The following is a 16,331-nucleotide window of genomic DNA, read 5'->3' on the forward strand; positions in this document are numbered from 1 at the left end:
TTCAGTTCTTCCAGGAAATATCTAAATATTTGTTTGCATCCTAAATATCTTGCAAAGAACTAGCATAGAACTAGCACCGAAGTTTTCACTTACTAAATGATCAATGAGCAGTTGCTGGAGTTGTACACCATATACATTCAAATGTTCTTAACACAGTGAGCTGGCAGACCTTCAATCTATCATAAAATGGACCGACCTATCAACATATTATTTTCCATTGATGAATTAAATACATGGAATATTAATAAGAAAAGCTAAAACGGGTTGGCTAAAGCGCCTTTCAGATAAGAAATGGAATATTGTAAATCTTAAACATGTATGTTGTTTATGTTACCCAAATTTAAGATTAAATGTTAACAGAGACAAGATTTGGTCTGTACATTTTTAAAAGGGAAATTACTTATAAGTTGTACCTGTTAGTTACTATTTATCATCCTAGCCTTTTTTCAATAAAAAGGTAAGTTAGTCTTTCAAGACAAATAATTACTTTCTAAAATTACTCTAAATAAGGATTTAAATAGAAAATGAAAGATGTAAGCAACTTAAAATGAACTAGGGTAAAAGTCTTAAAAACATAAAATTGCTCAAATTCTTCATATTCCCTCACAGATCAGATAAGAAGTGAGATCTTTATGGCTGAAGCTTATATCTGCATCTCTATCCATTTCGCTTCATTACTATGCATGACTTAATTTGAACTAATTGGAAAACAAACAGTAGGCTGGGAGAATTGCCATGCCACTCTTTTTCCTTGCTTCATATAACTTACTAAAGAAAACATTCCTTTGTCATATATATAAATGTTTTGTTCTATGCTGATGTAAAAAAAGATGGTCTGTGCTTTAGAATAAAGAAACAATTGATTTGAGAAGAATCAAGCATCAGTAAGAAGCAGGTGACTCAATACTTTGGTTTCTGTTTATCATTCAGTTTATTAAAAAAAGCTAAGAATATAAGAACAAAAAAGTTTAATCATACAAAAATGGAGCTCCGTAATGGAATTCTAACGAAGCTGTCAAAATTTTTATAGATAATTTATTGGTCATATCTTCCCTAGCATAAATTACCTTTTCAGTTTTTCTACTTTGTGAATGTACTTTAAAACACTTTCATCAGTGAGACTATTACTTGTAGAAAGGCTGAGTTTTAAAGTTCATTTCATTTATCATCAATTCCTGCTAAGCTGGAAAGGCCAGCAACAATAGCAGAAATGCTATCGGTATATAGCTGTGTATGACACAATGGTGGCTAACTGGAACAACATTCAGTCTCAGCCAATGGCTTTGGTGGCTTGCTTCCTCAAATCTGGGTGCAATCCGGAATCTATTACTGATCTATAGCCATAATGAGTGACATGCAGTCACAACTGGAGAGTCACCTGCTATCAAGTCTAAAACCACATAAACACAGAAAAAATAATTTAAACCTTTTTGTTTTTTGGTGAGGTAGCTTGGCCCTGAGCTAACATCTGCTGTCAATCTTTCTTCTACTTTGCTTGAGGAAGATTAGCCCTGAGCGAACATCTGTGCCAATCTTCCTCTATTTTGTTTGTGGGTCACCACCACAGCATCGCTGACTAGTGGTGTAGCTCCAGGCCCAGGATCTGAACCCACAAACCTTGGGCTACTGAAGGGGAGCGCATGAACTTAACCACTACACCACTCGGCTGGTCCCAAAAAATAACTTAAAACTTTTAAACAAAAAACATTTTCCTCTTTTTCCTTGGTATTAAGGAACTTTTTCCTGATAGAAAAAAAGAATCACTACTTAAAAGTAAGTTGCTTTTTTTACTATCTCTCACTTACTTTTATACCTCAGGTGCCATTTGAAATCAATATAATTAGTATCACTGAAACTAACTTTCATCCCAAAAATGGAGCTATAATAAAAAATGAGCATTCAGTAACAGTAACTAAAGAGGAGGGTCTGAAGTTTGATCATCAATGTTTTGTGAAGAGCATAAAGTTATGGATAAGCTCTGTGGGTTTGCTAGTTTGAAAGAATGATGGATATGTCTCAGTAAGCACACAGTTATCACTCATTTGATTCACCCAGGGTAAGAAGTCAATACTTTTTCACAGACTCTCAGGGCATGGAGTGACCCCAAGGGCCCATTCTTCCTGTCACTATCTCAAACAAGTGCAACTTTCCTAGTAGGTATTACCACACGGTTCCTATAGTCTCCACTCACATTTAGACATTTCAATTCTACTTTTGAATAAACTGACTTATTGCCAACGCCTACCTCTTTCAACCAAAAACTTGCACAGACCCTGTCTTCCTCCATCTTTTATGTCCAAAGTTACTTTTGTCTTTTCTCTGTTGCTGCCCTGCATTTCACTTGTCTTTGCTGAAGTCCATTCTGTTTGCTTCTGGCTGTTTCCTCTATTTACTAAGGTCACTTTGAATTCGGATACTATTTTCCAAAGTTCTCTTCATCCTGTCTCTTCCTCTTCCTTCCAACTAACTTCTGATTTGTAAACTTCCCTTCTAATAGCTGGGAAATTTCTGAAGACTTCCAAGAAGATCAGTGTTTACAAACCATCTGTCAGTGTTTTTCAGCAGAAAAGTTAAGCTACCTGGGTGTCAGTTTGGAGACACAAATAAGTTGATGTTGTGGGGTGGAAGGAAGATAGTTACAACACGACATATGTGAAAAGAATGTTTTTGTGCTAATTTCACTGGAATGTAAACTCCAGGAAAACGTGGAATATGTAGGGTTTTTTCACTGCTCTATGCATACCAAGTGTCTAGAATAGTTCCTAGAACCCAATAAATATTTGTCTAATTAATGAAAACACTAATGTGAAATCATGGCATCCTGAAACTATAAAACAAAAACAGTCATTTTATCAATTATGAGTAGTTTCATAATTTTAGTAAATTTTTTAAGAGTGCCAACTGTCTAATTTCTAAGGTGATTTCTTTATTTCTAACACTATACCAAGCACTATAATATTGAAACTTTTAAAGCAGAAATAAACATTCACATAATTATTTGGAAATACAAAATGCTACATGAATACTAACTGCAGATAATAATAAGAGAAATAAAACAGTACAACTTGCCATGATTCAAAATAAAAAGCTCAAATTGGGTAAAAATGCTCAAAGTAAAAAGCTCCAAGTAACTACGTAAAAATAGCTGTTCCTTAATTATCTGACTCACCAAATCCTGGCTATAGTCTAGCCATATCTGCTTATTTGCTGTCAGAAACAAGGGTTAGCTCTTTAATAAAACCATGGAAAAGGAATTAACATTGAACTTCAACATACATGAATCATCAACAAAGCTGCCAACAGAGGACCAACCACCAAATCTTTTATTTTTGATGAAAGTGTGATAGAAAGCAAATAGGATTTTCATATCCCATACTGAAAAAATTCTGGGAAGTTTTTCTGACAATTATTTGAAAAATTAGACCCTAAAGCTACTGAAAAAGATTATATGTAAAATCATAGTCCTTTTAAGAGGAGTCTTTTTCCTTTATTTATAGATGGAGGTGGAGGTTGATAAAAAGTTTTTGAATGAGTGAAATTTGAATGGAATGATAATAGTACACTCTTTTCAAATGTATAGTTTTACCACAAAACTGTTACATTTCTTTCTTTATGAAAATAAAATAGGTGTTTTGACATTGAGAGGCTCTGAATGACAGCACCGTCTAGGCCAGTTCAGTGTGATACATGTAATTGAGGACTGAAAATCTAAGGCGGATCGGCGTGCTTTGAAATTGTGGAGTAAAGAACAGATCTGAAAAAAGATGACAGTTGGATCCCACTTGAATCTATATTATATCATTCAGAAACATAATTCAAACAACGTTTCTTCCTGACAGCAGGCTAACAAAAGTATACTGAAAAGCTCTTAAAATAACTTGAATTGTCACTCTGCTCTGCTCCTCACACTTCATTATTTAAAAACGTACTGACACTCTTATTTGATCATATTGGATGGGCAAAGTTTTATAATTCGAGACCTTGGTGATCTAATGAACTAACTGAATACACCATGCTTTAATAGTCACATACCCAATATGCCTTAATTTTCAAATTTTTATAATTTATAAACATATAGAATAGTAAATATTCCGTTTGTTTTATCTCAATAAAACAGTTTTACCCAGATGGTTCTTTCTTCCTTAATATACCTCATCTTCCATTCCATTCATTCTTGGTTCTTTCTCCCTTGGTTTGATGTAGTTTTCTTTTAGGAAGTCATTTCCATTATACGCATTGACTCATATACAAACAAGACTTATGTATAAAGCAGAGTGATGTCTCTGAGCTTTTGTATGCAGACCTTAATTTTGGCCCATAATGGAGACTTCATTTTGTATAAGTAAAAGTAGTTTCAATAATGATAATATTGTCTATAGAATTAGAATACTAACTTCGGTGTAAGGCAAGGGATCTTTCACTGGGAGATGGTATCTATGAAGTTGTGAAACCCTTAAAATTGTATGTAACATGCTTTAGGTGTATGTGGGTGTGCTCAATTATGCATGCACACATGCCCACACTTGTTTCTGGTGAAAAGGTTCTACGGTTTTATTTCCTTTTCAAAGGGAGAAGAAAACTGGTATAAAAGAAAAAGAGACATGTCTCTCTCTAGCGAGGGAACTACAATTTACACAAGAAAACTGGAAAAGATGAGTCAGAAGTACCCAAAATCCATCTTATGTATATAAGTATCACCTAATCAATTGTAATACAACATTATGGAGAAAGGTTAAAACTCAGAATTTAGGACAGAAAAGATTTTAACATTATCTAGTCTACCACCATTATTTAATACATAAAGAAACATATTTTCAGGGCATGCATATTTTATTGAAGGTTAAATGACTCAGGTAGTTTAAACATGTTTAACTCAGTGATTTTCAAATACTTTTTAGCATCCTCTCCCAAAAATATCTTTCAACAAAATTTTATTAGGAGCCTTCTAGGAGTGCATTACTTTTTCCTCATATGGTTTTCTCTAATGTTCAATTATTTTATTTTCATATTCATGTATTGATTTATGTAGCATAAATGAACAAGTGAAAATAAAAGTAAATAGATAAAAGAGGCTTCCAGAACTATAGAGAAATGATTCAATAGGCAGTGTCTATTTGAAGTAATTTTTCTCCTATTTTTTGCTTTTCTGTGTGACAAAACAATATCAACAGACACATAAGCTCCAGAAAGACAGTGCAAGTAATGATTAATTCAGTTTTAAAGGGCTATGTTATAAAATATCACAGCTATATAAATCAAGACCAAGGTGTTTATAATAATAAACAAAACCAACAGAATGTTCACGCTATCCTTAAGAGTTATATAAAATAAATTTAAAAACCATGGAAACCAACATTTTATATTTTTTACTATTTTTATTCAAACAATTAATGAAATTACAAAGTGTCGAAGAAGAAATATTTTATTGAAAGCCAAGAGCTCTTTCATCATTTTTTTCTAAAGTCATAAATTGAAGAGCTGACATCTTGATTTATAACATTGCGCACTTTTAATAGCCAACAAGTTTGCTATTAAATTTTAATCAAACTGCCTATTAAATTTCTTTCAAATGGTTTGGAGATACTTCAGTCTTTTAATAGCTAATTCATTCACTGGGAATTTATTAATATGGATTTCAATGACATGTTTTCTCCAGAGTACAGATTAGGTTATTGTTAGTTAATACAAAATGAAATATTCTGAATGCAAAGGTTTTGCTTCTATTTTAATATTCAGAGGTTTAGAGTTGGGAACCTTAGACATTACCTACTTTATTCTCCCTTATTTTGCACTAACTGGCTTTACATGTATTCTTGCCCAAACACCTGAGTTTTTCTACAATAAATACCTAAAAGTCAAATTATTGGGTCATATGCTGTGCACATTTTCAATTTACAATATATTGCCAAAATGCTGTCAAATGTGTTTGTACTAATTTACACTTCCACAAGCAATGTGTATTTCTCAAATTCCTGCTAGAACTTGGTATTGTCAGACTGACACTTTAGCCAATCTGATGAAGCATGAAATGATATTTCATATTACTGTTATATTTTGCATTTCCCTGATTATTAGAGCGATGGGGTGATTTTTATGTGTTTATTGGCATTAAGAGTTCCTATTCTGCCAATTGCCTGTTCTTATCTTTTGCCCACATATATATTGGGTTGTTGAATTTTACTTATTCATTGTAGACATCCTTTATACAATCTAGGCACTAACGTGTTTGTCATATGTGTTGTTTACACATTCTCCCAATGTTTTACCTGTTATGAGTACTGTTTAATTTTTTATCTGTCTTTGTCTTATAGTTTATGATTTGTTATTTTTGTTTTAAGAACTCCTTCTTTAATCCCAAATCTAAAATGTATTTTCTTCTAAAAGTTTTACAGTGTTATTTTTTTTTTGGCTGTGAAATGCAACACAACCCTGTTGTGTTGCAGATGAAGAAACTGATGACATTAGATATTCAGTGTTTTCCTTTTACATAAATAGCTGAAAGCAAAGCTGCTCAGAGATCTTAGGTTTTCTGACTGAAACAGTAGTAGGACTGGGTCTCAGAATTCTCGGTGAATCTTTGCTTCACAATAGAGGAAGGGGTGGGTCTGCAGTAGAAATGATGAACCTGTACCACTTAGTCATTCATCTCTAAAGCTCATCATTCTTGGTCAAAGGCATGTATTTCTGTGTACTATTAACTTGGACATTTTGAATACATAGGCATGATACTCAAAACAATGAATACTGAGCCTAAAGATTATGGCCAAGTTTGCTTAACTAGAGGCAAAATAGCAGTAAATCACAGTTCTTTTTTAGTAAATCGAAGGCATTTAGCAAAAGAATATTTATCTTCGTCACTCCCACAGTAGCTACTCAATTCATTTTCTCTAAATAAGATTATCTCTTGATAATCCGTTAATGTTATATAGTCAATCCCACAACTATATTTATTTGTAAATCACACATTGCTGTGCATTTTTGCTGAATAAACAAACCTCAGAACAAATGAAAGTGTAACTAACAATATAAAATAATTTACTTATGTGAAGAAGATACGACTTTTAGTGTAATGCTCTGCCCTATATTGGCATACTTTTTTTTTTTTTTTGGGTGAGGAAGATTGTCCCTGAGCTAACATCTTGGCATACTGTCTTTTACTGTGCAAATTATATGAGTTTACATGAAGAAGGTCTATCCTGGTTAAAATGTGAATTTTAAATTTGGAAACTATAGTTGAATAAAGAATGTCTGAGAGAAGCAGATATGAATTAAAACAAGGTATCTATGAATAAAGAGATTCTTGATAATGTTGTTCAGAGGTCTGTTTTATCATATAATCACGTCAGCTCTGTTCTGTTCAGACGGAGGCTGTTTCCAGAAACATATGTTTCTATTTTTCTACATCAAGATCAACTATCTTCCTTTAATCTGAATATCCTCATAAATCTTTCTTAATTCTCCAGTGATTTTTGGAGGGTTGTAAATTACTATCTATGAATCTGATGGGTAACTTGCTATAGTTTGTGAAGCACCCAGATTCCTTAGAATGGTAAATTATGAAGAAAGCCTATTATAAAATCATAGGACTTCCTAACACATAAACACCTACTTTTAAATGGCATGTGGTATATAAGGTTGAGCTATATAAAATACAAGCCTTTGTATGCAATTCAACAGAAGCTATTTTAATTGGATACTACACAATTACTGGTAATGACAATTTAAGTATACTTTTTTCTTATGAGGGCTTTTTTTCCTAAACACATATCCCCTGTTCACATTTTAATATTTCATGTGATTGAATTAACTTCTATTCACTTTTAAAATAGCCGATATAAGTTAACATAGTCTATTCCTTAGGAAAAAAAATACTTTGAACAAGTGATGACTCAGATAACTTTGGATATTACATACTGCATTTATATCATCACATCCTTTATGTTTATAATACAGTAGGGACATTTTTCCAGATGACAGAGGTACAGTCAGGTTTTGTTTGTTTTTAAATTTTGAATTATAAGACATCTCATAGATTTTGTTAAAACTAGAATTAGCACATAAAACTAACAACAAGTTTAATTTATGACATTATCACTATCTATTTGAAGTCAATTCAAATGGATTTTCTACTTGTTCTAGCCATTACTATACTGTTCTGGCAGAAGACACAGTTTCAAAGAATATCAAATTCAAGAGTACAAAGGTCTGGGAAAAATTAGATCTTTGGTTCTATTACTAAATGATTATAGGCAGAGCTATTTACCTGATCTTTTTAACACAATCTTTGCCCTGACCAAAATATTCATCCTTTTACTGAAATATAAGAAATTAGAAATTAAAGATAAAAGGATTTTATCAATAAGATACCTTGAGAGCTTCCAGGAAAGAAAACAAGAATGATTATAAGATTATTCTTGCAACCTAAGCCCTACAATTGGACAACAATGTATAGTAGTTCAGCATATTCCACATCAAATAGTTTCATAAAAGGAATATGTTATCGGCCAATCTAGCTCCCCATATATTCACAGTATTTTAAAGTTTTTCTTTTCCTAAATGAATAGGATGAATCCAGATGAACTGTACTTAGAACAAAAGAAAGTAAAAGTAAATGAATAGTACATGAAGGAAATTAAGAAATAAATATGTGAATAATTGTGCTATTAAGAGTGTCTTATTTCCATGCAAGGTGATAAAATCGCTTTGAAATATATTCTTGAAAAATATCCTTATTCCAATCTTCAGCAAGCTTCATGAAAAACTGTCATCATAAGAAAAGAACAAAAATTTTTGTTATCTTGAGTAGGGCTTTGTGGTCAGAAAGACCTGGTTTGGAATCTAGCTTTCACGCTTTACTTCTGATGTGATCTTGGACAAGTTACCAAGAAACCCCACTTCTTCATGAATACAAAGATAATGGATAATGAATAATGAACAGTGTACGATAGATAAATGATAGCTATACACACTCAAGGAGAAATCCCAAATTTATCAGGAACTATAAAGAGGCATATTGTGTTCTATTAAAGAAAAGAATACTAGCAATTTCTGAAGATAAGTTGGAATATTCACATTCAGATCTAAAAAAAAGATAATTTCTTGAAAAATTACAGTCTCAGCAACTTATATGAAACAATAGTAATATTTCAAACCCAAGTGGAAATGTTCTATAGCACTATATTTAGAAGTTATCAAGGTTCCTCACCACGGCTTGTCTGATTTATAATAAAGAGGTAAAAGATACTGCCAACTATATATAGGCAACAAGATACTAAACCATAAAAATGAGGAATCTACCCTCCATAGATAAGGAATTCTCTTTGTGAAGGAATCTACGAAAGCTATAATCAGAATCATAATAAATACAAAGCACTTTGACTGTTGTGTAGTTGGTTGTGAGAGGCTGGATGAGTTGAAGGATTCGTATCAAAGAGACAAAGTTAAAAGCAAAGCATAAGGACTCACTGGCAAGCATTTTAAAAGTTGTTCTTTTTCAGTTCCTGCCAACAATTTACAGCAAGAACCTTTGCCCCTGATTGACTAGAAATCAATATTTAATATATTTTATTTTGCAAAGGAAAGTTCATTCTGAAAATTATTTTGTCTCCTTGAGTTAGAGGTCAGAATATTAAAATAGCATCGTTTAAATTATCCATTTGATACAGCATCTCACTTTTAAAATTTGTACCTACTTCGCTTTTGTGTTGTTGAAGTGATTTTCCGAACACAGAAGTTTTCCTTATTTTATTATACCCTTTCTAATTATGTCTTTATTGATGACATTATTGATGACAAAGGAAAAAGATTAACACAGAGAGCACGGTTGCCTTATTCACCAATCAAGAATATAAAGGTCAAAAAATACTCGATATAAATATAATGGTGAATCTCGAATGAAAATTTTATCCATGCCATAGAATACTTATTTCCCCTCATATCATCACAATGATTGTTCATAACGAAAAGTAATTTGTTACATGGGCCACTCTGATTTGTTAGCTATGCGAGTACTCAGGTACATCATTAACTGTTTTTTGCCAATTTCACAAATAGATGTCAGATTATATTAATATTTACAAACAATGATTTTAGAATCCTTCAAAACAGTGAGGTTTTTGGGCAATATGACATACTTTATGCATATAAACCAAATTATATTTACTGACATTAATAAAATGCAGTGAATGAGCATGAGTGTTTCATCCAGCACCTTTAATTTATAGAAATCATTAATCGCAGTGAAACATCATTTACATGCCTTCATTTGCATTTTTCTTTAAAAACATGAAAACGAAATATGTTTGGTATCCTGAATATTAATGAGGTGGCAGGTGATTTATTGTGAAGTTTCTTCTGCCTCAGTGACAACCTCCTGGGAAAGACAATCCAGGCTCTGAGAAGACAGGAGTTTAAAATGGGAATGAGTCACATGCCTGCTCCGCTGCATAACTGGTTATTTAGCAGGGCTGTCTGAATTGAACTAGTGTTCTCTAAGCTTCTGAAGGGTAAGATAGGGCTTAGAGGAAAGAGAAGGCAGTGTCTGCTGACATTATTATCTAACGTAGGGAGGAGAAATACTTTACCTTTATTTCTTGGATTCTAAAAGATGGTTACAAATCAAAAGTGGAAAGCACAACTAGGCCAATGTAATTTGCATTTAATTTCTAATTTAGAAGAGACAATTCAGCTTTATTAGTTTACTTCTTTTTGTTAGCTTCAAGGGTAGCACCATCTGCAGTAAATTATTATTTCTTTTACTTGACATTTGGGTAACCACCTCATTCCTCCCCCCATTACCAGAAAATAAAAAGGAAAGAAAGCCGTCGGTTGTGAATGATGGATTTTAATATCTGATTACTTGAGAGCTATGGCAAGGACTAGTCTTCATTTGTTAGAAAACATAAACGAACTTCTGAATAAAATAATAATAATAGTACTTATTATGTTTCAGGCACTGTTGTAAGCAATTAACATATATTAACTCAGTCCTCTCAAGGTCTCTCTGAGGTGGGTACTATTTATATCCCTATTGCACAGAGGCTGAGAAGCCAAGCAATTTACCAAAAGTCACTGGGTTAAAACTCCATTCCAAAAACTATCGTGCAAAACTGCAGTGAGTAAGTCAGTGACTTGCAAATACCCATTGACGGTGGCTTTCTCTTTTGTATCAACAATGATCCTAAAAGGTGAAGGCACCTTTCAGTAGGTAGTTGTGCCACTGAGATCAAACATTAACCCTTAAATTTATGCAAAGATTGCCATAGGCCATCATAATTTTACTGATGACATAAATTTACTGAGAATGCATTTGTAGATTAGTACGAACCTGAACCTTGAAAGGACAATCCATCTGCATTAATAAATTAGTGCTACACCTCTACAAGTCAGACAGCCTTCTGACATATAACACTTAAATTTGGCTTAAATAAATATAGCTTTACTGGTCAGATCTCCATGTATAAAAATCTAAATCGCATTAACCTGTGTGGGAAGTTGATGGGATGGGGGATGGGAGGTAGGGGAAAATAAAACCCCACGATTTGAACCAAGCCATTGTTCCAGAAGAAGAAATGCGTTATTGCTAATTCTGCCACTCACATGGGACACATTTTTGCAATAACTCCACAGGCGGGGTTTGGCAGGAGGTGGGGCACCTTTTTGTAATTGACACAATGATACCATATTAGTAGCAGCTACCTAGTAAAACTTACTTGAAACTGAAATTTCTGGTGTCAATTCAACTAATCAAGTCAAAAGAAAATGGGAAATACAGTTATATTATTAACAAAGAGATAAAGCCTAATAAAAGCTAGTTTCAGAAAGTACCCCAATTTCTATCCAGATCTACAAAAAAGAACAGAAATGTTTAACAATTAATTGAACTACCGGGAAATTTCTCAGCAAATGCCTTCAATTTTGGATCAAACTCAAGGTTTAGAAGCCTCATTAATCTAAATCGTTCAGGATGGGGTTTGGCCAGCAGAGACTGTGAGTAGGAAATATAGGTAGGAAAGGTAGATCTAGCAAAAAATCATTTCTCCCATTACCAGGAAGTTGAAGCTACTAGAAATTTGGACTAGACTTCCAATAGGCCTGGGAGGAGCTCAGGGATTGAGGACTGACTTCAAGATATATGCAAATAGCAAATATTTAGTACCAATGAATAATCTCTCCTGTGGAGTTCGGGAAAACTTGGGTTTGTATCAGAGTTAACCTTGCTTGAAACTCTCTGTAATCAACCATCACCTTAGGGCTCTGGAAAAGCTCCTTCTACCTGTGTCTATAGTGGGATCAGTGAAGTTAACTTGACAATAGTCCTGGAGTACTGGCCTCAAGGAATTTTGGACTTGTGACAGTGAGTACCATTGTAGTAAATAAGTGGGCAGGTGAAATATATTTGAAAATGTATAGGAAACATTTGGGACACATCTTCATAAATATATTCAAAAGACAAATGTAATGGAAGGCTTTAAAAAGATGAGGTGATCAAACAACAAAATCCCAAAGAGAATATATAAGAATGATTACACAAATTGAAAATTATCAATAAATCTTTCAAGGTCTTGCATGGTTCCAAGGAGCAAAATCCCAAGCTTATCAGATTGGGAGATCTAAACAGGTAATCTGATACATAGGATGTAACGAGTTGGTTCAAGAACGGAATAATAGAGATGATTTGAAAAAATAAAAACCGTTGAGAAGGAGTTCTGCACTGAGAACTTACAGATGATAAGACATACAGAATTTTAAAATAATTCTTCTTTTCATGATTTGGGCAGTGGTATGAATAGAATAGAAAACCTCAAGTGAAAATAGGACTAACTTAGACAATTTTTTGTAGTTTTCAAGGGCTAGAACTTTTCTAAAGACAAAAATTAGAGATTTAATGTATCTAACTTAGAAAGAAAGGAAAATGGAGTTGGAATTTAAAAAAAAATTGCTTGCTATAAGAAACTAAGAATGAATGGGAAGATAGAATATATGAAGATGTGAAGATGCAGTGCCTGAGATTTTTATTTCAATAATAGAGAATATAATCTTTTGATAAACAGAGGTGAATATGTTGCTGAGGTGACTGAAGTATTTATCTGGAAAGGTGAATCTTGGATGCCACCTACCTAAATATGATACACACGCCTGAATGCAGGGAAGATAGGACCCTGGGAAATAAGACAAGATTAAAGAAGGAGGTTAAAGACTATCCTGAGAGATATAATATGAAGAAATAAAATTTTAAAGTACTCCACTCATTTAAGATAAAAAATAATGAGATGAGAATAAAATGTGGAGTTTCTGATTTGGGACACCAGGAAATTAATATAGGAAATCAAGAAGATCACTATGATGTCCATCACCACTAAAGCCACTGAGTGAAAGGAAGAATATATATCCTAAAGGAAAAGATCACTGCCTGGGCACATTTCATACCATAAATTCAATTTAATCCCCTCCGCAAAGTCATCATTAAAATAAGTTATTGGATATCACAAGAAATTTTGCACCCTTTCTTCAGTAACTTTAAGAAACATCTTTTAAAACTAAAGATTTTAAAAACAGATTTAAATATATGATCAGTCAATATAAAATATTATTATTTTCTTTAAATACATTTCAAATTGACCTAGTCATCCACATATTGCATATTCCAAGTTGATGAAGTTCGTGAGAAGAAACTAAAAAGGGCACATTATGTTATGTGATTGACCTTAAAATCAAGGTGATAACAAATTATCCATTTAAAACAGTTTTTACAAAAGTTACATATCTTACTATCTTTACATAAATTTAGATCATAATGCTACACAAAATGACAAATGTACATATTTTATCCATCTTCACAGTAAGCAAATAAACAGTGCATTATTACAATCATATTATCTCATCTTTTGTTTAAACAACAATTATTCTATGGTTGCTGTGATCACTAGATGCAAGATACTTCTAACAATAAACCCCATTAATAAGGATAGTTTTCTTTCTAGGAACATACTGTAAATTTTCTATGTATGGGATTATTTAAAGAGTAAAGAAAATGGAAGCAAATTACTTCCTAAGCTTTGGAGGCATTTGTAAGTATTTCATTCTCCATGATTTGGAAAGTATGTCAAAATGTTAGAGAATTCATATTTAAGTAAATTTTCACAAAATAACCATTAAAACTAAACTTAAAAAGAGAAGAATACTTGAGCGATATTATGTAAATCAATATACTCTAGCAAATAAAAACAGACTAATAATGAAGCAAATACAAGAAGGTAATTGTTTTATTTTAATGTATTTTCTTCATATTTGGAGGAATATTTGCACTTGCTGTTCTTACTTCAGCAAAAGTTATGTAGAAAATTTAATATCTTTAGGTTACAGTTACTCTATCACGGCTCCAAATAACATATGAAAGTCAATTAAGATTATATGTAAATGGATCCCCATATCAAATTTAACTTGGACACTACTTGTCTGAGCTTCTTTTATACAAATAAGATGCATCTTACTTGAGTAAAAGTAATTAAGAGCACCAGTATCTGAATCTTTCTTAATCATAAGCTGCAATTATTAAATTACTTGTTTCTAAGTAGCATTTAATGTATTAAAAAGCCGACATAAACAGGTTTAAAATAACTAATAATCGTAGTTTGGGGGTAAGAAAAAAACAACAATTCTGATCATAAAAATAACTACTGAATATATGCATCAAAAATGTCTCTTGGGACAGTGGGATTGGAATAAGCTCATACAAATGCCACCTTCCCAGATAAAACTACATTCTCTATATTTCCCAGCACTGACTGTGGTGTACTGTAGCTCTCCACAAATGTCGCATCTACTCATTTTTACTGCAGTCAATTTAATCACATCACACAGTGTGTGTATGTGTGTGTGTGAGAGAGAGAGAGAGAGAGAAGAATAAAAAAATCAACCACAAATAAAACAGTAGATTAAAGGAATTTCATTTCAAAAATCTAAACGATGCCCTAGGAACATTTTAACCGGAAGCACATACACACAAAAAAAATCATAACATATATATAAGGTATTTTTTCCTCCTAGATCTTTAAATATTCAATATTATCTGGATAAGTCTTTTAGATATTAAGATTAGATGTGATTTTTTTCCCCAAATACACAGGTTGCCTTAAGTATGTACTAGATGGAATATCTTTACTTCCACAAAGACTATGAAATTGCTCTATTCCTGGGACAATGTGGAACTCTATGATGCTTAGCAGACTATATAGCCACATAATTGCCCATTTTCACTGCTTCCAATGAGGCCTGACAGCTCACCAGTTTATAGCAGTGGCAGATGACTAGAAAAAGAAAGTTCTCGTTTTCTAACTTCCTTTCAGAAACGATTTCCTGAAAATTCAGGATTAAAAAAAAAAAAGACTTATGAATAATGGAACACACTGCTACACTCAACCAGGTTTTATATCCTTGCGATATTCCTACCACATGGAACAAGGTCCAGAAGTTGCAAATAAAGCAATGCATTTAAGAACTTCTCAGAGTAATCACAAAAGTAATAAATATGAAAAATCATTCCTAATTACCTCTGTTGAGTGACGCCGAACTGTTTATATCTCCAGTAATGAAGGAAGACTCTGACTGCTTTCGGACTGTGTCATTCCACATTCTACGAATTCGGCTCTGAAAGGCAGCAAAGGAAAAAAGGAAATGAACTCACCAGGCAGTGGATTTTCACACAAATCATTCTTTTTATTTCTGTCATAGTTATATGGGACCTTTGTTTCTGGCATCTGGTGAATATACAATTTCTACATGCTTGCAGTACAGGAGTATGAGAACATTAGAAACTAAATTAATGATAGCAATTCGTTCCCATTAAGTGTATTCCTAAATGTCTATACCAAAAATAATTATAACTATGAAAAAGGAATAAATGTAACGTACTATACCAATTTAAACACATTGAAGACATATAGAAGTATACTCTAGACAGTTCGAATTTAATAATTTTAGTTTCCAAGGTAAAACAAATTATTTTCACTGAACTTTTATGGGGATGAGATATTTAAACATGCATTAAATTGTCAGTTTTATTAACAAAAAATTTACTTTAAGAATTCAGAATCTTGCAAAAAAAGAGTTTGGTAAGAAAAGAACATAGAATGTTATTAAAATGCTACTGAACTTAATGTTTTCCATAAATTTTGTAAGAAGATCAACATAATTTTATAGGTTACATACTATCTTGACTTTTCTTTTTTTTGAAGGGAAGTTGATTCACCTTTTATTCATGGCTTCACGGTAGAAAGTTTTATAGCGAACTGAAAGTTCTTACATCATTGTTCATATTCTCAAATTCAATT

At 32.6% G+C, this 16,331-nt stretch overlaps 1 protein-coding gene across 18 annotated transcripts in view; it reads right to left on the reverse strand.

The window, feature by feature from the left end:
* The window catches only part of ADGRL3 (adhesion G protein-coupled receptor L3), a 794,963-nt gene that overhangs the window by 44,822 nt on the left and 733,810 nt on the right, over window positions 1-16,331 (reverse strand). For 11 of the 18 annotated variants that reach the window (XM_046656110.1, XM_046656106.1, XM_046656108.1 and 8 more), the window contains 2 exons: window positions 15,552-15,648; window positions 13,119-13,160 (listed from right to left, as the gene is read on the reverse strand). In XM_046656110.1, coding sequence (XP_046512066.1) covers window positions 13,119-13,160; window positions 15,552-15,648 — 139 coding nt within the window. The remainder of the gene's footprint in view (window positions 1-13,118; window positions 13,161-15,551; window positions 15,649-16,331) is intronic. The other 7 variants (XM_046656118.1, XM_046656115.1, XM_046656116.1 and 4 more) reach the window with 1 other exon arrangement.

Source organism: Equus quagga, chromosome 3 (assembly GCF_021613505.1).
Source record: "Equus quagga isolate Etosha38 chromosome 3, UCLA_HA_Equagga_1.0, whole genome shotgun sequence".
Classification (NCBI taxonomy): domain Eukaryota; kingdom Metazoa; phylum Chordata; class Mammalia; order Perissodactyla; family Equidae; genus Equus; species Equus quagga.